Below are 18707 nucleotides of genomic sequence, written 5' to 3'. Positions count from 1 at the left end.
TTACTTTAGTCTTCTTGACGTTCAGCTGTAGTCCTGCTTTTGTGCTTTCCTCTTTAACTTTCATCAGCATTCGTTTCAAATCATTACTGGTTTCTGCTAGTAGTATGCTATCGTCTGCATATCTTAAATTATTGATATTTCTCCCTCCAATTTTCACACCTCCTTCATCTTGGTCCAATCCCGCTTTCTGTATGATATGTTCTGCATATAGACTAAACAAATAGGGTGATAAAATACACCCATGTATCACACCCTTTCCGAGTGGGAAAGCAAACATCCAATTGGGAAAGCTTCCAAAGCAGACAATTGACCAATTATCCAAACTCGGAAACTACAAACCCAAAGAGCCTCCATCTTGCTAGGATTCAGACTTGGTATACTGGCCCTCATCCAGACTACCGCTGAGTCCAGGGACAGGTCCAGGGCTTCCACAGCCTCTCCCAATTCAGATGTTACAGAGAAAGAGAGCTGGTTATCATCAGCATACAGCTGACACATTGCCCCAAATCTTGTGATAACCACTCCCAATAGCTTAATATAGATGTCAAACAGCATTGGGGACAAGATGGCACCACACAGCACAACTGCCAGAGGGCTGAAAGGCAATCACCCAATGCTATTCTCTGAAACCGACCCTCAAGACAGGATTAGAGCCACTGTAACAGTGCCTCCGATATCCATCTAACCAAGTCAGCTCAGAAGGATACCATGGTCAATGGTATCAAAAGCCACTGAGAGATCAGTAAGAATAACCAGGTTGCACCCCCCCTCCTCTTTTCCCAATAAAGGTCATCCATCAGGATGACCAAAGCCAATGCATTCCCATAACCAGGCCTGAATCGAGATTGCAATGCGTCAAGATAATCTGTTTCATCCAGGAATATTTGCAATTGCAGTGCCACAACTCTCTTGATCACCTCCTCAAAAAGGGGGTATTTGTGACCAGGAAGTAGTCACAACCCAATAGGCCCAGGGTGGGCATTTTCAGAAGTGGTCAGATCACCACCTCTTTCAAGGTGGCTGGGCCCACTCGCTCTCACGAAGATGTGTTCACCACACCCTGGATCCACTCAGTCATACCCCCTTGGCAAGCTTTAATAAGCCAAGAAGGGCAAGGGTTGAGAGGACACATTGCTGTCCACATCACTGCAAGCACCTTGTCCATGTCATCAGGCCGCATCTAGTGAAACTGATCCCAAGAAGTTGCAGCAGACATTGCACTGGACACCTCACTGGGGACTATAGTGTATGTAGATGGAACATCAAGATTGCTATGGAAGGCAAACAACTTTACTCTCGAAGCACCTTGAAAACAATTCACAATGGGCTTCTGAAGAGTCTAAAATTCCATTTCCTGGAAGCGATGTTAACCCGGACAACATGAAAAAACTCCACTGGACAGCTACTTGAGGATGCTATGGAAGCAAAGAAATAGGCCTTCTTCGCCACCCTCACCACCACACATTAAGTACGGTTATGTTGTTTTACTTGTGCCAAATCAGCCTCACAGCACGCTTTTCTCCACTTATGCTCTAGCTGTCATTCGGCCTGTTTCATTGCCCTTAGGTCACTGGTGTATCAAAGTGCAAACTAGGCTTCACAATGCCAGAGAGGGCACTCAGGGCAACTGCGCCAACAGCTCAACACACCTCATTTTTCCACAGCATAACAAGGGCTTCAACAGAGGTCACCTGCTCCATCTACTGGAAACTTCCCCAGGGTATTCAGGAATCCAGTGGATTCCATTAGTCTCTGGGGCAGATCATCTTTATCTGTCCACCACCCCTACAAGGGAGGATTGGGGCCGAAGTCCAAACTCACCAGGAAGTGGTCTGACCATGGGGTGACATCCACCCCCTCAACTCCAGACAACCCCTTCCGCCATCTAGAGCAAAAACCAAATCGAGGGTGTGCCATGCCCTATGTGTCAGACCAGTGACAACTTGAGACAGCTCCATAGTCATCATGGAGGCCATGAAGTCCCAAGCCAGAACACTAGAAACAACCTCAGCATGGATATTGAAACCATCCAGGACTATCACTCTTCTGGTATCACAACCAAGACAGCCTCTGCCAGCTTGATCAGAGAAGCTGCTGGGCCAGCAGCAACCTAATTTATCGTCTCCTTGGCCCGACACCAGGTGCAGACCCTTACAGCCAGCTCTAAGACAGAGTGGTTTCCTGGTGACAGAGATGGAAGTTCTATTGACAACAACCACCCCTCCCCCCACTCCTATGCTGATGCTGCACCAAGTATCCTGGTGGGCAAAGTTGGGTCAGATCACCTCCTTCACCAAACCCACCCAGGTCTCAGTAATACACACCAGATTGGCAACCTCATCCATGGTCAAGTCATGGATGAGTGTTCTCTTATTCTATACTGAGCTGGTGTTAAACAGCAGCACAATCAGGACAGTGGACACAGATGAGCAACCAGGTAAACTTTCATGGAAGAAATGTGAGCGAGGAACAAGGCATAGATAGCCCTGCCCTCATCTTCCATGCTAGCTTATCAGCTCCCCATGGCTATACCTCCTTCTACCCATGATCACTTAAATTGGGATGGCATTACCCATGTCCCTCCTTTCCAAGACTGCTCCTACACACATGATATAAACAACAGCCCACCAACAAAACTTTACCAGAACCAATTATTCCAGTATTCCTGAGAGAACTGGGAACTTTGAACTATATTATACAGCCCCAAGAGCGGCTGTATACTAAAGCCAGTGTGGATTTTTCACATTCCGCAATGTTAAATTGAAAATACCCCCCTTCCCATTCTGATGCTTTCCATAAGCTCATTTCAAAACAAACCCTTACAAAACTTATGATCCTGAACTTAGTTTAACAACCCTCTCAATTTTCATGGTGATACACCAAACAGTAAGAGAACACCGAGAGTTCAAAGTGTAAAAAGAGAGAGAAAAATCAGACCCCTTTTGGACTTTTTTCTATCAAGAGTTCTCATAATTTGTTGAAATTAATTAAAAATCAGCCATGTTCACAGAGGACCTAATACTATTACTGACCTCGCCCCATACTCTGACCTTCATCTACTGCAGTTTAAAAGTTAAAAAATACCTGGCTGATTTTTAATTAATTTAAGAAATTCAGCGTTGAACTCAATTATAATGCCAGACATGCTCAGTAAGAAATAACTGTAAGCGTTTTAAAAGCCAGACTCACAGCTGCTGGGCTTGCCTAATCAGGGGGCCACACCCACACCAGACCTTTATTTCATTTTAGAAAGCCATGGCTTCCCCCAAAGAATCCTGGGAAGTGTAGTTTGTGAAGGGTGTTCCTATTCCCTTGAAAGAGCTCCAGTGACAAGACTGGTTTAACAGACAGCTGCTCTGATTGAAGCTCTGTGAGGGGAACAGGGTGTCTCCTAGCAATTCTCAGCACCCTTCACTAACTACACTTCCAAGGATTCTTTGGGAAAAGCCATGACTGTGTAAAGTGAAATAAAGGGCTGGTGTAGATGTGGCCAGGGACAGCTTTGGTTTAAATTTGGGTGGGAGATAGATGTGCCTGCTGTAGAATAAAAAGGTGGGGGAAATCCTGAAAGATACTGTTCACAATGTTTTCCTTTTAGAAAGGAAAGAGGCTTCCCCTCTATCCAGTGCCCACCCATCCAATCTGTTCCCCATGTTACCAAATTCTTCCAAGCTACATAGGAAGTAGATTGGCCTGTGAAAGACCAATCCAGTGTTTGCATTTTTACAAATTTGTAGGACAGTACAGTATCTCAGAGAGGTCATGTCTCCTGCTCGCCTCATGCATTCACTTTAGCCACCCAATTTCCCTGCTTTTTAAAGTTCGATAGAAATATCTGTTGGCTATAGGTACATTCTTAAACCGCAAGGTTTTTTGCCTATTAGTGAATTCCTCCTAGCCTTAGAGCTGGTGCTTGCAAATTTGCTGTCTATGGCATCCTCTTTTACATATTTTGTGCCTATGGGAACTGCTGGCTTGTGGTGACTCATTTGCCATGAACAGAAGCTGAAATTTTACAGGCCGTCTCTCACCCACATTGCGTAAGTTTGTGGCAGAATACAAAACTTCTGCCTGTGGCAACTAAGTCAGACAATTCGTTTAGCAGGCACACATACAACCACTATGGGAAAAAAGCAGATATGCCACAACTGCAGATTGCACAGTCTGACACAATATCAAAGAGCTTAAGAGCTTGTTATAGTAACATTATCTATCGACCTATTAAATTCTAAACAACAGACTTTTTTGTAGATCTGGTCTATACATCTGAATAGAACCTCTTGTGACTGTCCCACTTCAGAATAACGGGGGGGAAACACATAACTGCATCTTTCACACATCAGATTCATCTGAAATTGGTCTACACCAGTGGTTCCCAATCTGTGGGTTGTGACCCCCAAGGGGGCTGCGAACGGTAAAGAAATGACTTTTGTTTTTAAGTGTTCACTCCCTGGATGATGCCTGTTCCCCACTGCCGCTGCAGAACCCACCTCCCCCTTGCTCCAAACGAGACGGGAAGACATTGCGGAAGCGCCAGAGCATCTTTTAGGTGCCCCGAGGGCAGGCATATGCCTATACCACACATGGCAGAAGCCAAAAGAGGCTGAGGGTGGAGCTACCAGGAAGAAGAGGGGATTACTATCCCAACTCCTGTCTCCTCGCACTGCCTCTGCTGATAATGCCCTTACTCAAAATGAGATAAGAGGGCTTTTCAAGAAGCAAAAAGAAACAAGGCTGCAAGGAAAGCTGCTTTCCCCCTTCCTTCCTGGCAGCCAGCCAGCCAGCCTGCCTTTGTTGACTCCTGCTTCACTGCCACCTCCTTTTAAAACTTATTCTTATTTGCACAGCTGCCCAGATCTCGACTTCAGCCCAGACGGCGCCAAGGAGCAGTGAGGAAGCTCATGACTTGCTTGCCCCCCATCTCTGAGGCCGTGTGTGTGTGTCAATGTCCCCACATTCTTCCACCTACATTCCGCCGCCCCCAACCTCTCCCATGAGCCTGAATGCATGCACGCCTGCAGATGCTTGCAGGAGGGGCAAGTGTGTTTCTGTGTGTGTGTGCTCTGATCTGTCTTCTGCTCCACTCTCATCCCCCAAGTGCATGCTAATTAAGTTATCAGTTCTGATGATCATCCCAAGGCCTAAAACTCTAACCCCCCTCATTAATCTATCCACCCTTTCGTCTTCACAATCTAGCATCTCCACCACTACCACATTGCTGCTTCTTGATGATGATTTTTAAAAAGCTCAGCAGGTTGGCAGAGGCTGGGATCCACATACTGCAGCCAAAATATATATATTTATTTATTTATTATTGCATTTATATTCCACCTTTCTTCCAAGTTGCTCAAGGTGGTACACATGGTTCTCTCCCCCCCCCTCCATTTTATCCTTACACCAACCCTGTGAGATAGGTCAGGCTGAGAGACTGTGTCTGGCCCAAGGTCACCCAGTGGGCTCCATGCCTGGGTGGGGATTTGAACCAGGATTTTAATCCAACACTGTAACCTACTGGTGTTGGGATACAGGACTATACATCTTAAGACTGTCGGGGAGTGTAAGGGGATCCCAATTTGATTGGACCTTGGCATTAAGGAAAGAAAGCAACACCTCCCTGTCTGCAGGGAGCTTTTTATGGAAAGAGATATTTGGAGATGTTATTTTGCCATGCACCATTTTTTTCAATTAACAGAGACTAAACTTACAATTAGCGTGGGGGGGGTGTCACAAAATATTTTGAGCTCACAAAGGGGGCCCGATACTCATAAAGATTGAGAACCACTAGTCTACACATTATTGTAGAAATAATACTTTTGTCTTGACTACTCAAATGCATGATGGTTTTCTCAAATCAATGTAATTTCCCTCCCCCTCCCAGTAAATTAGCACTGATCTCATATCAAATACATCCAACTCCTACAAAGACAGGCAGGACACAGGTACACCCCATGTTAACATCTACTGTAAACACAGCTGTATGCACTATGTACTGCTCTTGTTTGAAGTCACTAATTTTGACAAAAAGGCATTTCTGGAAACAGATGCTAAACAGCTTTGTTCCTAAGGCAAAAGAAGAAGAAAAATATCACTTGTATTAACATTAGTATTACAATGTAATTCTATTCCTATTTACTCGGAAGGAAGTTGCACTGTGTGTATGGGATTACAATCTTAATATTAAAAATGCAAATATAGAAATTAGTACAGTTGAACTACTTTACTTGCTGCAAAGTTATTCATCTTCACCCTCTACTTCATTTTTCCAATGAAGCCTCAACAATTCAAGCATCATGAACACTCCTCTCTCAATTTTCTAGCCACAAGTATCCAAATAAATGTAAGTTCTCACACAATATACATTGGAGAGATACCACAGGTTTCGTTTGCCATGATCTCATATACAAATTCAATCACACCTAATGATTTCTTGGCTCAAAAAATCAGCCACACCGGATTTAGGTGGAGGAGAGAAAACCACAAGTGCACAGGAATTGCACCTCTCTGCTCTTGAACTCCCATGGCCATTAGCCAAACAAATTACTAAGGGCACCACATTAAAAGCTACACTGCCCCATGAAATGTTCAAAACCACTGAAAAACATCTCACTGTACCAGGGGTACATACATTTAAACTGGGCTTAGTAGCCAAAAAAGATTAACAGTAGCCAGTGAGCCTCACCTTTCTTGCTTCTTATTGAACAGAGGCAGTGTTCGTATTTGTTGTATGTACCGCCCAGTGAGGGAATTATTCAGGGCCAAGGAGTAGTAGAAGACACTTCTCTGAACCACATTACTTACGTGGCATTCCAGTATAAGATATTAGTGCCATTTTGAAAGATGCGCTTCTTGCGTTGCTAGCATCTTCTAAAAAATATTACTCCTATAGGTGAGTGTACTGAGGGTTTTCAATGCTTGCCTCCAAAACTAAATTTTTGGTCACCACTGACAATCATAGTAATAGAACAATTTCTAGTTAATAGGCATGACATGCCCATGTGGATTGTTAAGTCATCACATCACTGTCGACTAGGGAAAATGCTGATCAACAAGTTAAGCAAGCAAATCAAAGAGACATGAATGCAAACCTGAAAGACAGAAATCAAAGTCCTAATAATTTATTTATTAAAATTGAGCAGTTTTATCCACTCCTAAATGGGCAAAGTGGCACGCACACAAAACAATACATTAACATCAAGGCAGAACTTAAGAGAAATATATTTCACTGTGTCCCCATTTCTCCCAGATCCCATAAAGGCATCACAAAAGCCAAACTTTACTGCATGGTCTCTCTAAAAGCAAAAAAATATACAGTAATACCTCAGTTAATAAATCCTCTGGGAAAGAAGCTCCTTTTAACAAACTCTTTTTTGGGTGCAGTGGGTGGGCACACACTCTGACATAGTCAGAATGTGGCTCCTTGTCTACTGGATTGTGGCTGCTGTAGGCAGCTCTCTCTCAAGTGGCTGGAATGGCACTCCTTGCCAGCTGGGGCAGGTGCCTCCGCAGTAAGCAGTGCTTCGGGTGCCCTGGAACCACTATTTACTGCAGACGCATCTGCTTGAGAATAGTGGAGGATGGCAGAGAGAGAGAGAGAGAGAGAGAGAGAGAGAGAGAGAGAGAGAGAGAGCAAGCACAGGGTGGTGGCTGCCCCTTGCCTACCTACTCAAGTGTACAAAGCCTTCAAGTGGTCTGTATGCAAGGCTTACCTGACCTGGTTGTTTCATTTCAGACATGCATATTGTTAGTTTTGAATAAAAAGTTCGCTGAAATACATTGAACTGCTCTTTTTTGTGGTGTAGGAACCTATCCCTATTCTTTTCATGTTATTCCTACCTCTGGTACCAAAGTTTCTGTTAAAGAAGTAATGCCCAGGAACGTATGTACTTCATTAACTGAGATATTGCTGAATTTTCTCCCCTCATGTGGAACCTCTAAAAGATCTTTGCCAATAGAATTTTTCTGTCCCACTTTCAATAAAATTCACTAGATTTCCAACAACAAAATAGTTCAAATTCATCTTAATACTCTTCCATACTGCCAGAAGATTATATCCTTTTCTACTACTTGACTTTATCATCTCCAGTTACTTACCACATTAGCACCACTTAAAGCATTCATGAAGCAACTCCATTAAAAACAGCTTTTCATTTCTCAACAAACAAACCTAAAGCTGCACATGGAAGCCTCTGCCAAAGGGAAAATGGTTGGACTAAAGGAGTTGGGTATTTTGTGCATACTTCTCCCCACCCACCCAGGTTTTAGAGGTTAGAACAAAAACAAATCAAGGAATTATGGCATCCTGCCAATTTTTGTACTCAAATTCATTTTGGCCTTATAAGTCAGTAGTCACACTAAGGAAACCTTTTGTTTGACTTCCTGGCTGACACCCATTTACCCAGAAATATGAGCTCGAATAGCTTTAGGCATTCTATTCTGCTATTCTCTCATCAGGAAAAAAGAAAATTGCTGTTGAGATTACAAACTAACAAACTTAAGGTTCCTTCCCCCTTCCCACCATCCCCATGACAGAAATACAGAACACAGTAGAGTGGGGAAAGAAGGAAATGGCTGTTCTTAACTCACATACATATTTCTCACCCAATGTGTATGCTGGAGCCAGATAATTCTCCCTCCCCATCTGCCCCCCTTGCTGTTTTGGTAAAATATACACACTTTTTCTTTATGTAGTGCAGTGCTAAAGTAGCCTGTTCAGTACTAAACTACTGGCAAGTAGCTCAGATGCACTGCAAGTCAAGAGTATTAGCCACCTCAGCCACTGAAATGAACACCTATAGCTTACTAATGTACTCAGAGGATTCTGTTGCTGTTCTATATTTATTTGAAATTCAACATTGTTGACTGTACATAGAAATACTTGCCTTTACACAAGGCAACTTAAAACAGACATCAAAACACAGAATAGCAATAAAATAACCAGCATTCAGTTAAACTCATCACAGGGTACAAGTTTCATCTCCATTCAAACTGAAGATACATCTCAGTTCAGTAATAATGTCTCATGTCACATCACCCATGGGTTGATGGACCCTACAGAGATAAAGTGGAGCCCCACTGGTCATGACCTACTTTTTGCTTACCATAAGTCTATTCTCAATTGCCTTCCATCATGACAACTAGGTGACAGTGCAGAATACTGGACTCTGATTATAAACAATCATGCATATACACAAATCATGCTTAACTGTTACATTTTTCATATCCCAATGGAATATGGCGACTGGGTATGAATGTTAAGGATAGGTAGTACAGCCAAGAAGGTGGTAGTGCACTGCAGAACTAACTCTTCCCCCACAAAATCACAACCACTAGAAATTCTTTCCTCCTGTGTCCTTTGGATACCCATGGTTTCATCAGACACTGCTCTCTTGTTTATTTAAGGTATTTAGGCAGACCTCACAAAGCAGTTTGTTCCTAAGTTTCTCTCCACAGCCACAAGGTTTAGAAAATGCTCTTGTTAGGGGGAAAATCTGAACACACTGAATTCTGTAACAGATTAAAATCCACCAAATCACTTGCATAGTAATGATGAGGACAGACAAAATAAAACACAAAAACTGCTTCACATACAACACTGAGAGCATGGATTAGTGCTATGAAATGAGCCCTGTGCTCACAAACTCTCTCCTCTCCCTGCAAGCTCCTTACTTAATAAGTTACTTCCTAGTTTGCTGCAAATCGTAATTTCTCATTTTATCCTAACTATGGTTTGCCTTAAATAATCAAGCAGGATTTGCACGGTGGAGAAGGAAGGAGAGAGCAGAACAAGCACAAAGTTTGATTGCGCAACACTAAACAGTGGTGGAAGGTATAAACAAATCCACAGCCCTGATAATAACTCTATTTTTATCAATGTAGGAGAGTTGAGGAAAAAAGTATATGCTGCATTCACTTTGCTATGTATAGTCCTCTAACTCTTTTAGAGCCAAGAATACAATCTAGGTATATACAAGACCAAATTATGTTCCACAATTACAGAATTATATAGTCATACAAAATCCTTGTGTTACAAAAGATTATGCATGAAATTTCTAAAGCCAGGGCCCGACAGGGGGAGCACAGTGCTGTCAATGGTCCCCCCCAACACACAGCCCCCAATGAGGTCATGTTTTTACCTACTGCTGCCCCCATAGTAACAGCATTTACTGCCCTTCTAGCCAGGCCCCTAGTCATCCACTTTAGCACTGAGCTGACATCACTGCCACTTTTTGAATGGAGCCAAAGTTGGGTCTCAGCTGAAATGGCTGCTCACCGTTTTAATTTACCCAAAATGTAATACTCCTGCCCATAAAAATGTAAATGTACTGCCTTCAAGTCGATTCCGACTTATGGCGACCCTATGAATAGGGTTTTCATGAGGCTGAGAGGCAGTGACTGGCCCAAGGTCACCCAGTGAGCTTCATGGCTATGTGGGGATTCAAACCCTGGTCTCCCAGGTCGTAGTCCAACACCTTAACCACTACACCACACTGGTTCTCATTCCTGACCATAGATCTATGAAATTAAAATTGCATTTTAGACAAATTAAAATGGCAGGTGGCCACTGCAGATGGGAGACGAGTTTGGCTTCTGTTCAAAAGACCTGGGGGTCTGCTGAGGTCAATAAGGCACACAGCCAGATTGGTCTGGTAAATGTCATGACCCCTGAATCCAGCAGTGATCTACACAGAGTTTGAGGGTATAAGGGCACCAAACGGGGAGCCGGGTCAGGTTCAGAGCTCATGGAACATAGGGAGACCACTGCATATGACGCTGTTGGTCAGGAGTCCACAAAGGAACATCCCAGACCACCAGGGCACATAGGGCCTGAGCCTGGACCCTCATGGGCACCTCTCCCTGAAGAACCAGATGCCTCCCACTGCACATCACAGGGCGGCAGCAAAAAGAGCACACCAGAAAGGAAGCTATGGAACAGAGGAGGAGTGCCCATCTTCAGGCCACATGGCTGGCCCTTTAAGACTCTTAAATCCTCTACAAGGGGATGGAGCTGGGAGGAGATAGTTTGGAGACAGAGGCTTAAAAAGTCTCAGTCTGCTCCCAACCTTTCTAGTAGCAAGTTACTTACTCAAACGTATCCATGGTCTGGCAGATTTCAATCAGCCTTGCCACTCTCTCTGTGGGATTTGGCATCAGACTCAAACATGTCAGTGAGGGGCCCTTCTGAGCTGCTTCAGCCCTTGGCCGATGCCTAACCTGGCCAATTACCAGGGCCAGGTCTGTCTAAAGCACAACGAAGTTTACAGATCTCCTTCTTTTAAGGAGCCAAAGAATCACCTTTTAAAGAAAGGAGATGGGTGCAATTTGACCACAAATGTTTAAGAGTCACACACACTTCACAGACTCCTGCTAGCGCATAAAATAATCTACAATTTTTAATACATGTCATTACATGTTATTACTTCAAGTAGCATATTACACACACACAAAGAACAAAAAAAAAGCTTGGAAATTTACTATCAAAGGAACCAACAAGCAGCTGTCTCATTAAATGCTTTTAAAAACCTGAAAAGAATAACCACCTTTTCTATATGGATTACATTTGCTTCTTATGAATCAAACATGTAATTTTCTAAAACCAAAAGTTTCTGATATAAGACTTTAACTTAATGGTTGTGTATATATTTTCCAATGATTTTTTTCATGATGAAGGTATCTTAAATGTAATATCTAAACAGCCCTTACCTTTATTATGAAATTAAAATGCTATGTTTCTAGCAAGAATACTAAGGGGAAAACATACAAAGGAAATTATAAACATTAAATTACAGCTTAAACTGTAAAAAATTAAGACATAAATTACAGTGAAAAACAGTTCAATCCTGCTCAAAATAAAACTGAGCAGCATAATAGAATGTTTATGAAATTGAAAACCTCAGTGGAAAAGATTAGGTGATGTTTGCTCATTGCCATGGAATCCTAGTATATAGTCTTATGCAGCTTTTATGTCTGCTTGTTTTTTAAAAAAAATCAGAACTGAACACAACATGGATTTCTCTCTCTCTCTGGTTCTGATTACTCAAACCTAATACAGTCAGCCTTTCATCCACATTGATGGCTGTACAGTAGTGGAATATAGCCCTTTCTTTTAACTGTAATAACATGTCTAATACATGTCTAACTTTGTAATTTTTATTTCATTTAAATCCACAATACAAATGTGATGCAGACACCATTTTAAGACACTTATTGATGTCTGACACACTAATTTTCCAAATTATTTGAAAGTCCGAAGAACTGTGATAGCATGATTTACAGAAAAAAATTACACCATAGCCTGCACCCCTATACCCGCAAACAGGAACTTTCCCCCAATCTAGCTAGAGGCTAGAATCCATTAATACCATCAAGTGGGAGGGAGGAGGGCATTTCCATTCCTCCATTTAAGCAAGAAGTTAAACTGAATTACTTCAAGTTTTGTTCCCGTCCCCTACCCCCACTTCCAAGTTCACAGCAACTCTCACCGTTACTTCTAATGTGAAAACTTCCTGTTTCTTTTTTCATTATTTTGTGAATGAAATATTTAATCTTCCTTGCATAAAATGAAAGCAAAGGAGTTGCTTTTCTGACCACTATTATTCAATTTATGTTGACAGACTCTCCAGCCAATCACTTTCTCCTTACCTGAAGATTACTGTGGGTAGGAAGAACAAAATGTAGGAATTCAATCATATATATATATAAACCTAACATGTGACTCAGCAGCAAAATTGCCACCAGCAAAATTGCCACCAGCACTTTTAAAACTGATTTTAAAATCGAGGCAGGGGGATGCTGTTTATATTCATAACTTTTTTAAATTGGCATTTGAGGGGTAGAAGAATTACTTTTGTTCATTTATACAAACCATGTCCATCCCAACAATCGAAAAGAAGGGAAAGGTGTGAGGTGAAGAACTCACTACCCATGAAGGCTCTTCACAATTGCTTCAAAATGTTGGGGTCTTCATTTGTGGAGATTTAATGGCAGTTGAGACACCAAACATGAAAAAGTCATTTCCAAATTTATTATATTTTCAAATATAAATTACTAGACAATTTAGCAACTCCAGGTTAGTTACCCCAAATGGCTTCCTACTTCTACAATGTGCCACCAACTATTTTCTGTATATAAAGCAGCACAATTTGGGGCCAGAGAGGTGTGGCTTATGTGAAAAGTGTTAACATACTAATCAGCTGTGTCTTGACATCTACCACATACATTCATATATGTAGGTAAATTTTCAACAGCAAACTGTTTAGGCCATCGCTGGTACCAAATGAGTTCTACATCGAGATGTAAACAGTCTCAGCAATCAAAACTAATAATAACAATAAAATTGTTATATAATGAAAATGTAAACTGAACAACAGTAGAACTGAAACATCCAAGTTATGTCTCTTACAATTATTGTGCACATTTTTTCTCTCTCTTCCTCTTCAAAAATGACACAATTGGCCATTCGTACAATAAACTTGATCACAAGTGATTATTATGTGACTATGTCAAAAATAAGGGATGTTTACTGCTGATTTAACAGGCCAAATTCCAAACATTCTATAGGCATCAGGCAAGAAATCTAGATTCTAAACAGATAAATGTACAATTTATATTAGCAAGACCCTTCAGTTAGATAAATATCGAAAGAAAGGTAGAAAGGAGGACTAAGTGGCAAATACATTCCTACTTCACTACTAGAATAATTCATCTACAATGAAGTGTTTTATACATAAAGTGGAGTCCTGCTGGATCAAACCAAAGGTCCATCTAGTCCAACATCCTGTTTCCCACAGTGGCCAACCAGATGCTTCTGGGAACTGCACAATCAGTGCACAAAGGCAATTGGTGGAAATATATCTCATTTGATGTAATATTAAATTTAAAGAGGTTATTCAAAATTAGGGCTTTTCAACCCAAATAAAAATAAAGGATATATAACGCATCCCATCTCAATGATACTAGTGTTTTTAGCAGAGTAATTTTGTTTTGCAAAATCTCAGTAAGGGACCTATGACCCCTACTCTGACACTATTTTAATCTTAAGTTTATGACAGGAAAAAGGGCATTTTGTTGCCCCAAATTTACCAGCTATTAACAACTCTGGAAGATACAAAAGGAAACTGATTTAAGGAAAGATGGGAGTAAATTCTGGGAAGACAGGGCTGAGGTTTATGCATTCACTAGTGGCCTCTTACCTTTCTCCCTGTAACCTGACAAGATATGGAGACAGGCTGACAAGTCTTAAAATGAGAATATCTAAGAGTGTAGATAGAAGAAATTGCCCCTTTTTATTTTCCTGATGTTAGTCATTTGCAGCTTAAAGGAAAGAGCTAGTTTTTATAGTTGTTTCCTGCCTAGATATGAGAAAGCAATTTTTACTTGTTGCAGATCACCTAGAAAATGGCTATTGTTTACAGTATAAAAGTACAAGTTTGCAACAACAAAATCAGATTGTTTACAATATGTACACTATACTCAAAAGCACACATAGTTTCACCACTAGGTGCTCCCAGACGATTGTACTAAGGTGCATGATCTTAAAAACATTACTTAAACATCTGATCACTTTCTAAAAGATAAAGTACTTCATTTCAAATCATCTTTCCATGCACTACAAAAATTGAAAATATTAAAGCATTTTAAAATACACCACTGATAAATAAATAAAAGATGAAACTGGCAATAAACAGCTATACAGATGTTGCTGATGAAGTGCAGTAAGCAAAAGGCATCAATGCAAGGATAAATTTTAAGCTAATTCTCCAGTACCAAACACATTTACTTGGAGCTGGAGGTAAGTGCAGTAAATTCATTCCTAGGTATGCATCTTTCAGATTAATCTGACACCCCAATCCTAAAAACATTAGCTTAAATGTAAGTAGTCTCGTTGCTTTCTGAATGGTACATTCAGTTGAATCAACATTTTACCTAAAATATTGTCAGATGCTTCAAGAAGATCTACTAAGAAAAAAAGGTAACATTTATTACATCTTTGATAGCTAACTGTATCAGGCTTTGTTCTTCAAAAAAGAAGATTTGATCTCATTGAGGTTGATTTGTGTTTAAATGAGCTTATTTCACAATCCTAAATTTACCTGCTAGTTATAGATAACCACATTTCATCTAAATTTGTATAAACCACCAGTTTGTTTACAACAGTCTAAATCTACTAAGCCCTGCAGTATTAATTCATTTCAGGAAAGCTTGTTTAGAGAGCCCAGTACTCAGCAGGAGTGTCTGGTGAACAGTGTTTTGGTTACCTTGTCAAAGAATCTGGCAGCACATTCTCACTGTAGGGCTGCTTCTATGGTTTTTTAATTGACTTGTAGTGACCAACCACATAAGCTTTCAAGTAAGCCACACTACTACTACAGACCCCATTTTAAACCAACAGCACTGCTACATGGATGGTGTTGGGAAAAACAGCCAAATATTCCTAATGTTCACAGATACAGAAATAGGGGGGAAACCCAGTATTTATATACTGAACCACTTCTGTTCATTTTGCTTTACATAATTAATGATTACAAAGATCTGATCCTGCTACCTGTCACACTGAGCATGTAAAAATGTAAATGAACTGCTCTCAAGTCAATTCCGACTTATGGCGACCCTATGAATAGGGTTTTCATGAGGCTGAGAGGCAGTGACTGGCATAAGGTCACCCAGTGAGCTTCATGGCTATGTAGGGATTCGAACCCTGGTCTGCCAGGGTTCATAGTCCAACACCTTAACCACTACACCACACATGGGTTAATTTATCTGCTTAACAGCATGTACATATTTCAAGGAGTCTGCCCCAGGTTTCCAAACCCATACTTTTCATGCCTCCATGTTGCCTCCCATTTGAGATCATGCCTAATTTATATAGGACTGCTGTCTTATTAAAGCATGTAATGGGGAACAAATGCAGTCATGGTGTAGCCTGGAATGTACCTCAAGTACAGCAACAATATGCTAGAAATTGTTCATATTGTGTCTCAATTGAATTATAACACCAAACACATACACACGTTCTACGTATTTATTTTCTAATCTGCCTCCCATGAAGCACTGAATAACCTAACTGCATGTAGGGCAAAAATTAAAGGTCCTTTTCTTTTCAGTACCATGTTCTTCTCCATATACGCTGCCATACCCCAGAAATTACATAAGAAAAAATGGGTAAAACTACCCTGCCATGCAATCACTGAATATGAAGTTTATAGCTTTCCTAATTGCAGACAACTTTACTGAATCTTAAAACAAGCTGAATGTGTTCAAAGGAGAGAGGGCCTTCAATAAAGCAATTGTCCATTCACGCCTTTCACACATAGTAGCCAGTTTTATAACACCATGCCTTCCCAACTAACAGCGATGCAGACATTTTTCAGGCCTTTATTCCTAGTCACAACCTTTCCCTTGGACTTCAGCTGTGCACCACAGCACACTGCAAGACCCAGGGTGGTTGTTCAGATATAACTAACACAATCTTTCCACTCTTTTTTTAAAAAAACATGCAATATACATAAAGAGTTGCCAGGTATTTTTATTCATAACAGGGTGGCTCTGATCCTTAAACCTAATAGCCCTAAAGTGTGTAACAGTTCCATTTTTCACACTACCGTATAGCAGAATGTCTTGTGTGAATAGTTGTATTAATACTTTTGTACACTGCCCTAGGAATCTTCTGATGTAGAGTGGTGTGTCAAATAGGTTCAAACACTCTCCACTCCCTAGGCAGTAGGCCAGATTGCAAGACAAAGGCAGTTAAATATTTTAAAGCAATTAAAGAATGCCCATATTACAGTCATCCCTGGTCCAAAGTATGCCTCCTTGTTCATTCTAAGCTAGCATCCTTAAGTATATTCCATGTCACATCAGAAGGTCCAAGGGGAAAGCTAACAATTCTCAGGTATGGTGTTCAAATCGTGGGTGGGTGCAGAACCAGCCATTTTCCCTCTCATCTTAAAAGTAGCCTATGATCCAAGCATGGCCACCCTTTCTTTAAAAGCAAGAGCCACAACCACAGGGCAGGAAGACAGAGGAGTCACTCCATGCCTTTCTGAGGCGGGAACACACTCTGAACAATGCAGATGTTAAATCCTGTCACTAGCAATCCTGGAAGGCGACTCCTCCCACTCATCTCTTGATTCCCCTTCAGCTTTGTTGACAGGTTTTCTCCCTCACCGCCTTCCCAGCCCCAATTCAATTATTTGCCAGCCATCTCAGTCTCTTTCAATCTTCCTCCTCCCCCCACCGCAAGCGCGGCTCCTCTCTTTCATCCCCAGCCCCCCTCCCCTTTCTCTCCATTTTCGGCAGGCGTCCTACTCCACACAAAACCTCCCACAGGCAGCCGCAAGCAGCCATTCGCTCCGCTACATACATCTGTTTTGCATAGGAAGAGACGAGCAGGCATAGGCAATGTAGCGAAAGGGCTGCGACGTCTACGGCCAAGGGAGCCGGGCACGCCGCACTCCTTTCTCCATCACCCCGCGATACCGAACATCAATCGACGGCGCTTGCAAAGCCCCGCTGGAAAAAGAAAGCAAAGGAGGAAGGGGGAGGGAACTCGAGTTTGGATGTCTCCTCCCTTACCTCCCCCCAAGCCTCCTCCGGCTCCCTCCCTCGCACACACCTTCCCCACCACCATGATCTGATTTCCTACAGCGGCGGCTAGCTCGTATATAGCGCCACAATGTGCACAATTGTACAGAACAATATATCCAAATATAACCAAAAGCACCACCTCTAGCCAGCCGCTCACGCGTCTTTGCATCCCCACACACTCACAAAAGGGAGGGCATTTCCTCTATGGCTACACGTAGATCGAAGATCTGCAGGCACACATACGCCGTCATACACTTTCGTGCGGGAGGAAAAAGCAATGGAGGAGAGAGGAGGAAGAAAGGGCCATCCACGGCAGCAGCCTTGGGATGGAGTGAAGGGCGCTGCCGAGCCAGACTTACCCAGCAGCAGCAGCTTGAGCTCTCGGCGGGCGTCCCGCTTGTCCCGGCGGAGCTGCCTCTCAATCTCATCGTTGATCCGCCTGGCTTCCTTGGCTTCCTCGCTCAGGCAGCACGCCATGATGGACTCCAGAGTCATTCTTCCTAGCTGGCTGAGGCACAGCCCCTACCCCCACTCTGAAAACACGCACACCCCGAGCCACAAACGCAAGAAAGCCCGTCGGCTTCTTAGCTGCGAGCACCCCCTTCCTCCTCCTCTCCTCCTCACTCCCAGGAACAGCAAAGCGAAGCGAACCCAGGGACAGCCCTAGCTGCTAACACGCGGAGGCGCGCGCACACACACATCCACGACGTGCCCCCCTCCCACTCACCCACACACACCTCGGCCGCGGGCTAGCACAACCTTCCCTCACCTACCCCCCAACCCCTCCAGATACACTCGCGGCTTCCAACTCCTCCCCTCTTTCAGTCATGCACCAAACCGGGGAAACATCCAGCCGGGAAGAAAGAGCAGCAGCAGCAGCACTACCCAACAGAGAGCAAAAGACCTTGTGTACAAGCAACACCCTCTTTCTCTCCTCCTCCCCGCTTTCCTCGGCAACCAGTCTCCCCCCTCTTTCAAATGCCACCTCCTGTAAGCTTCCTAAACCCTGCGTGTCCTTCCCGTCTCCAGCTTGAAAAGCGAATTGCTACAAAGCCTTCCCCCCGTTCCGCACACACATTTTCTTCGCTCTCTTCCACCCACCCCCGTCCTTCCACTTTCCCCAC

At 42.6% G+C, this 18707-nt stretch overlaps 1 protein-coding gene across 3 annotated transcripts in view; it reads right to left on the bottom strand.

Moving 5' to 3' along the window:
* The window catches only part of LOC133385104 (guanine nucleotide-binding protein G(q) subunit alpha), a 173981-nt gene that overhangs the window by 154872 nt on the left and 402 nt on the right, over positions 1-18707 (bottom strand). Inside the window, exon 1 of one of the 3 annotated variants that reach the window (XM_061627446.1) lies at positions 17943-18689. The exons of 1 other annotated variant lie outside the window; for it this stretch is intronic. In XM_061627446.1, coding sequence (XP_061483430.1) covers positions 17943-18078 — 136 coding nt within the window. In that variant the 5' untranslated portion in view covers positions 18079-18689. Of the gene's footprint in view, positions 1-17359; positions 17462-17942; positions 18690-18707 lie in introns of those variants that run through there. One more of the 3 variants, XM_061627455.1, reaches the window with a different exon arrangement.

Source organism: Rhineura floridana, chromosome 1, assembly GCF_030035675.1.
Source record: "Rhineura floridana isolate rRhiFlo1 chromosome 1, rRhiFlo1.hap2, whole genome shotgun sequence".
In the NCBI taxonomy this organism is placed as follows: domain Eukaryota; kingdom Metazoa; phylum Chordata; class Lepidosauria; order Squamata; family Rhineuridae; genus Rhineura; species Rhineura floridana.
This window is presented reverse-complemented; position numbering and strand designations above follow the sequence as displayed.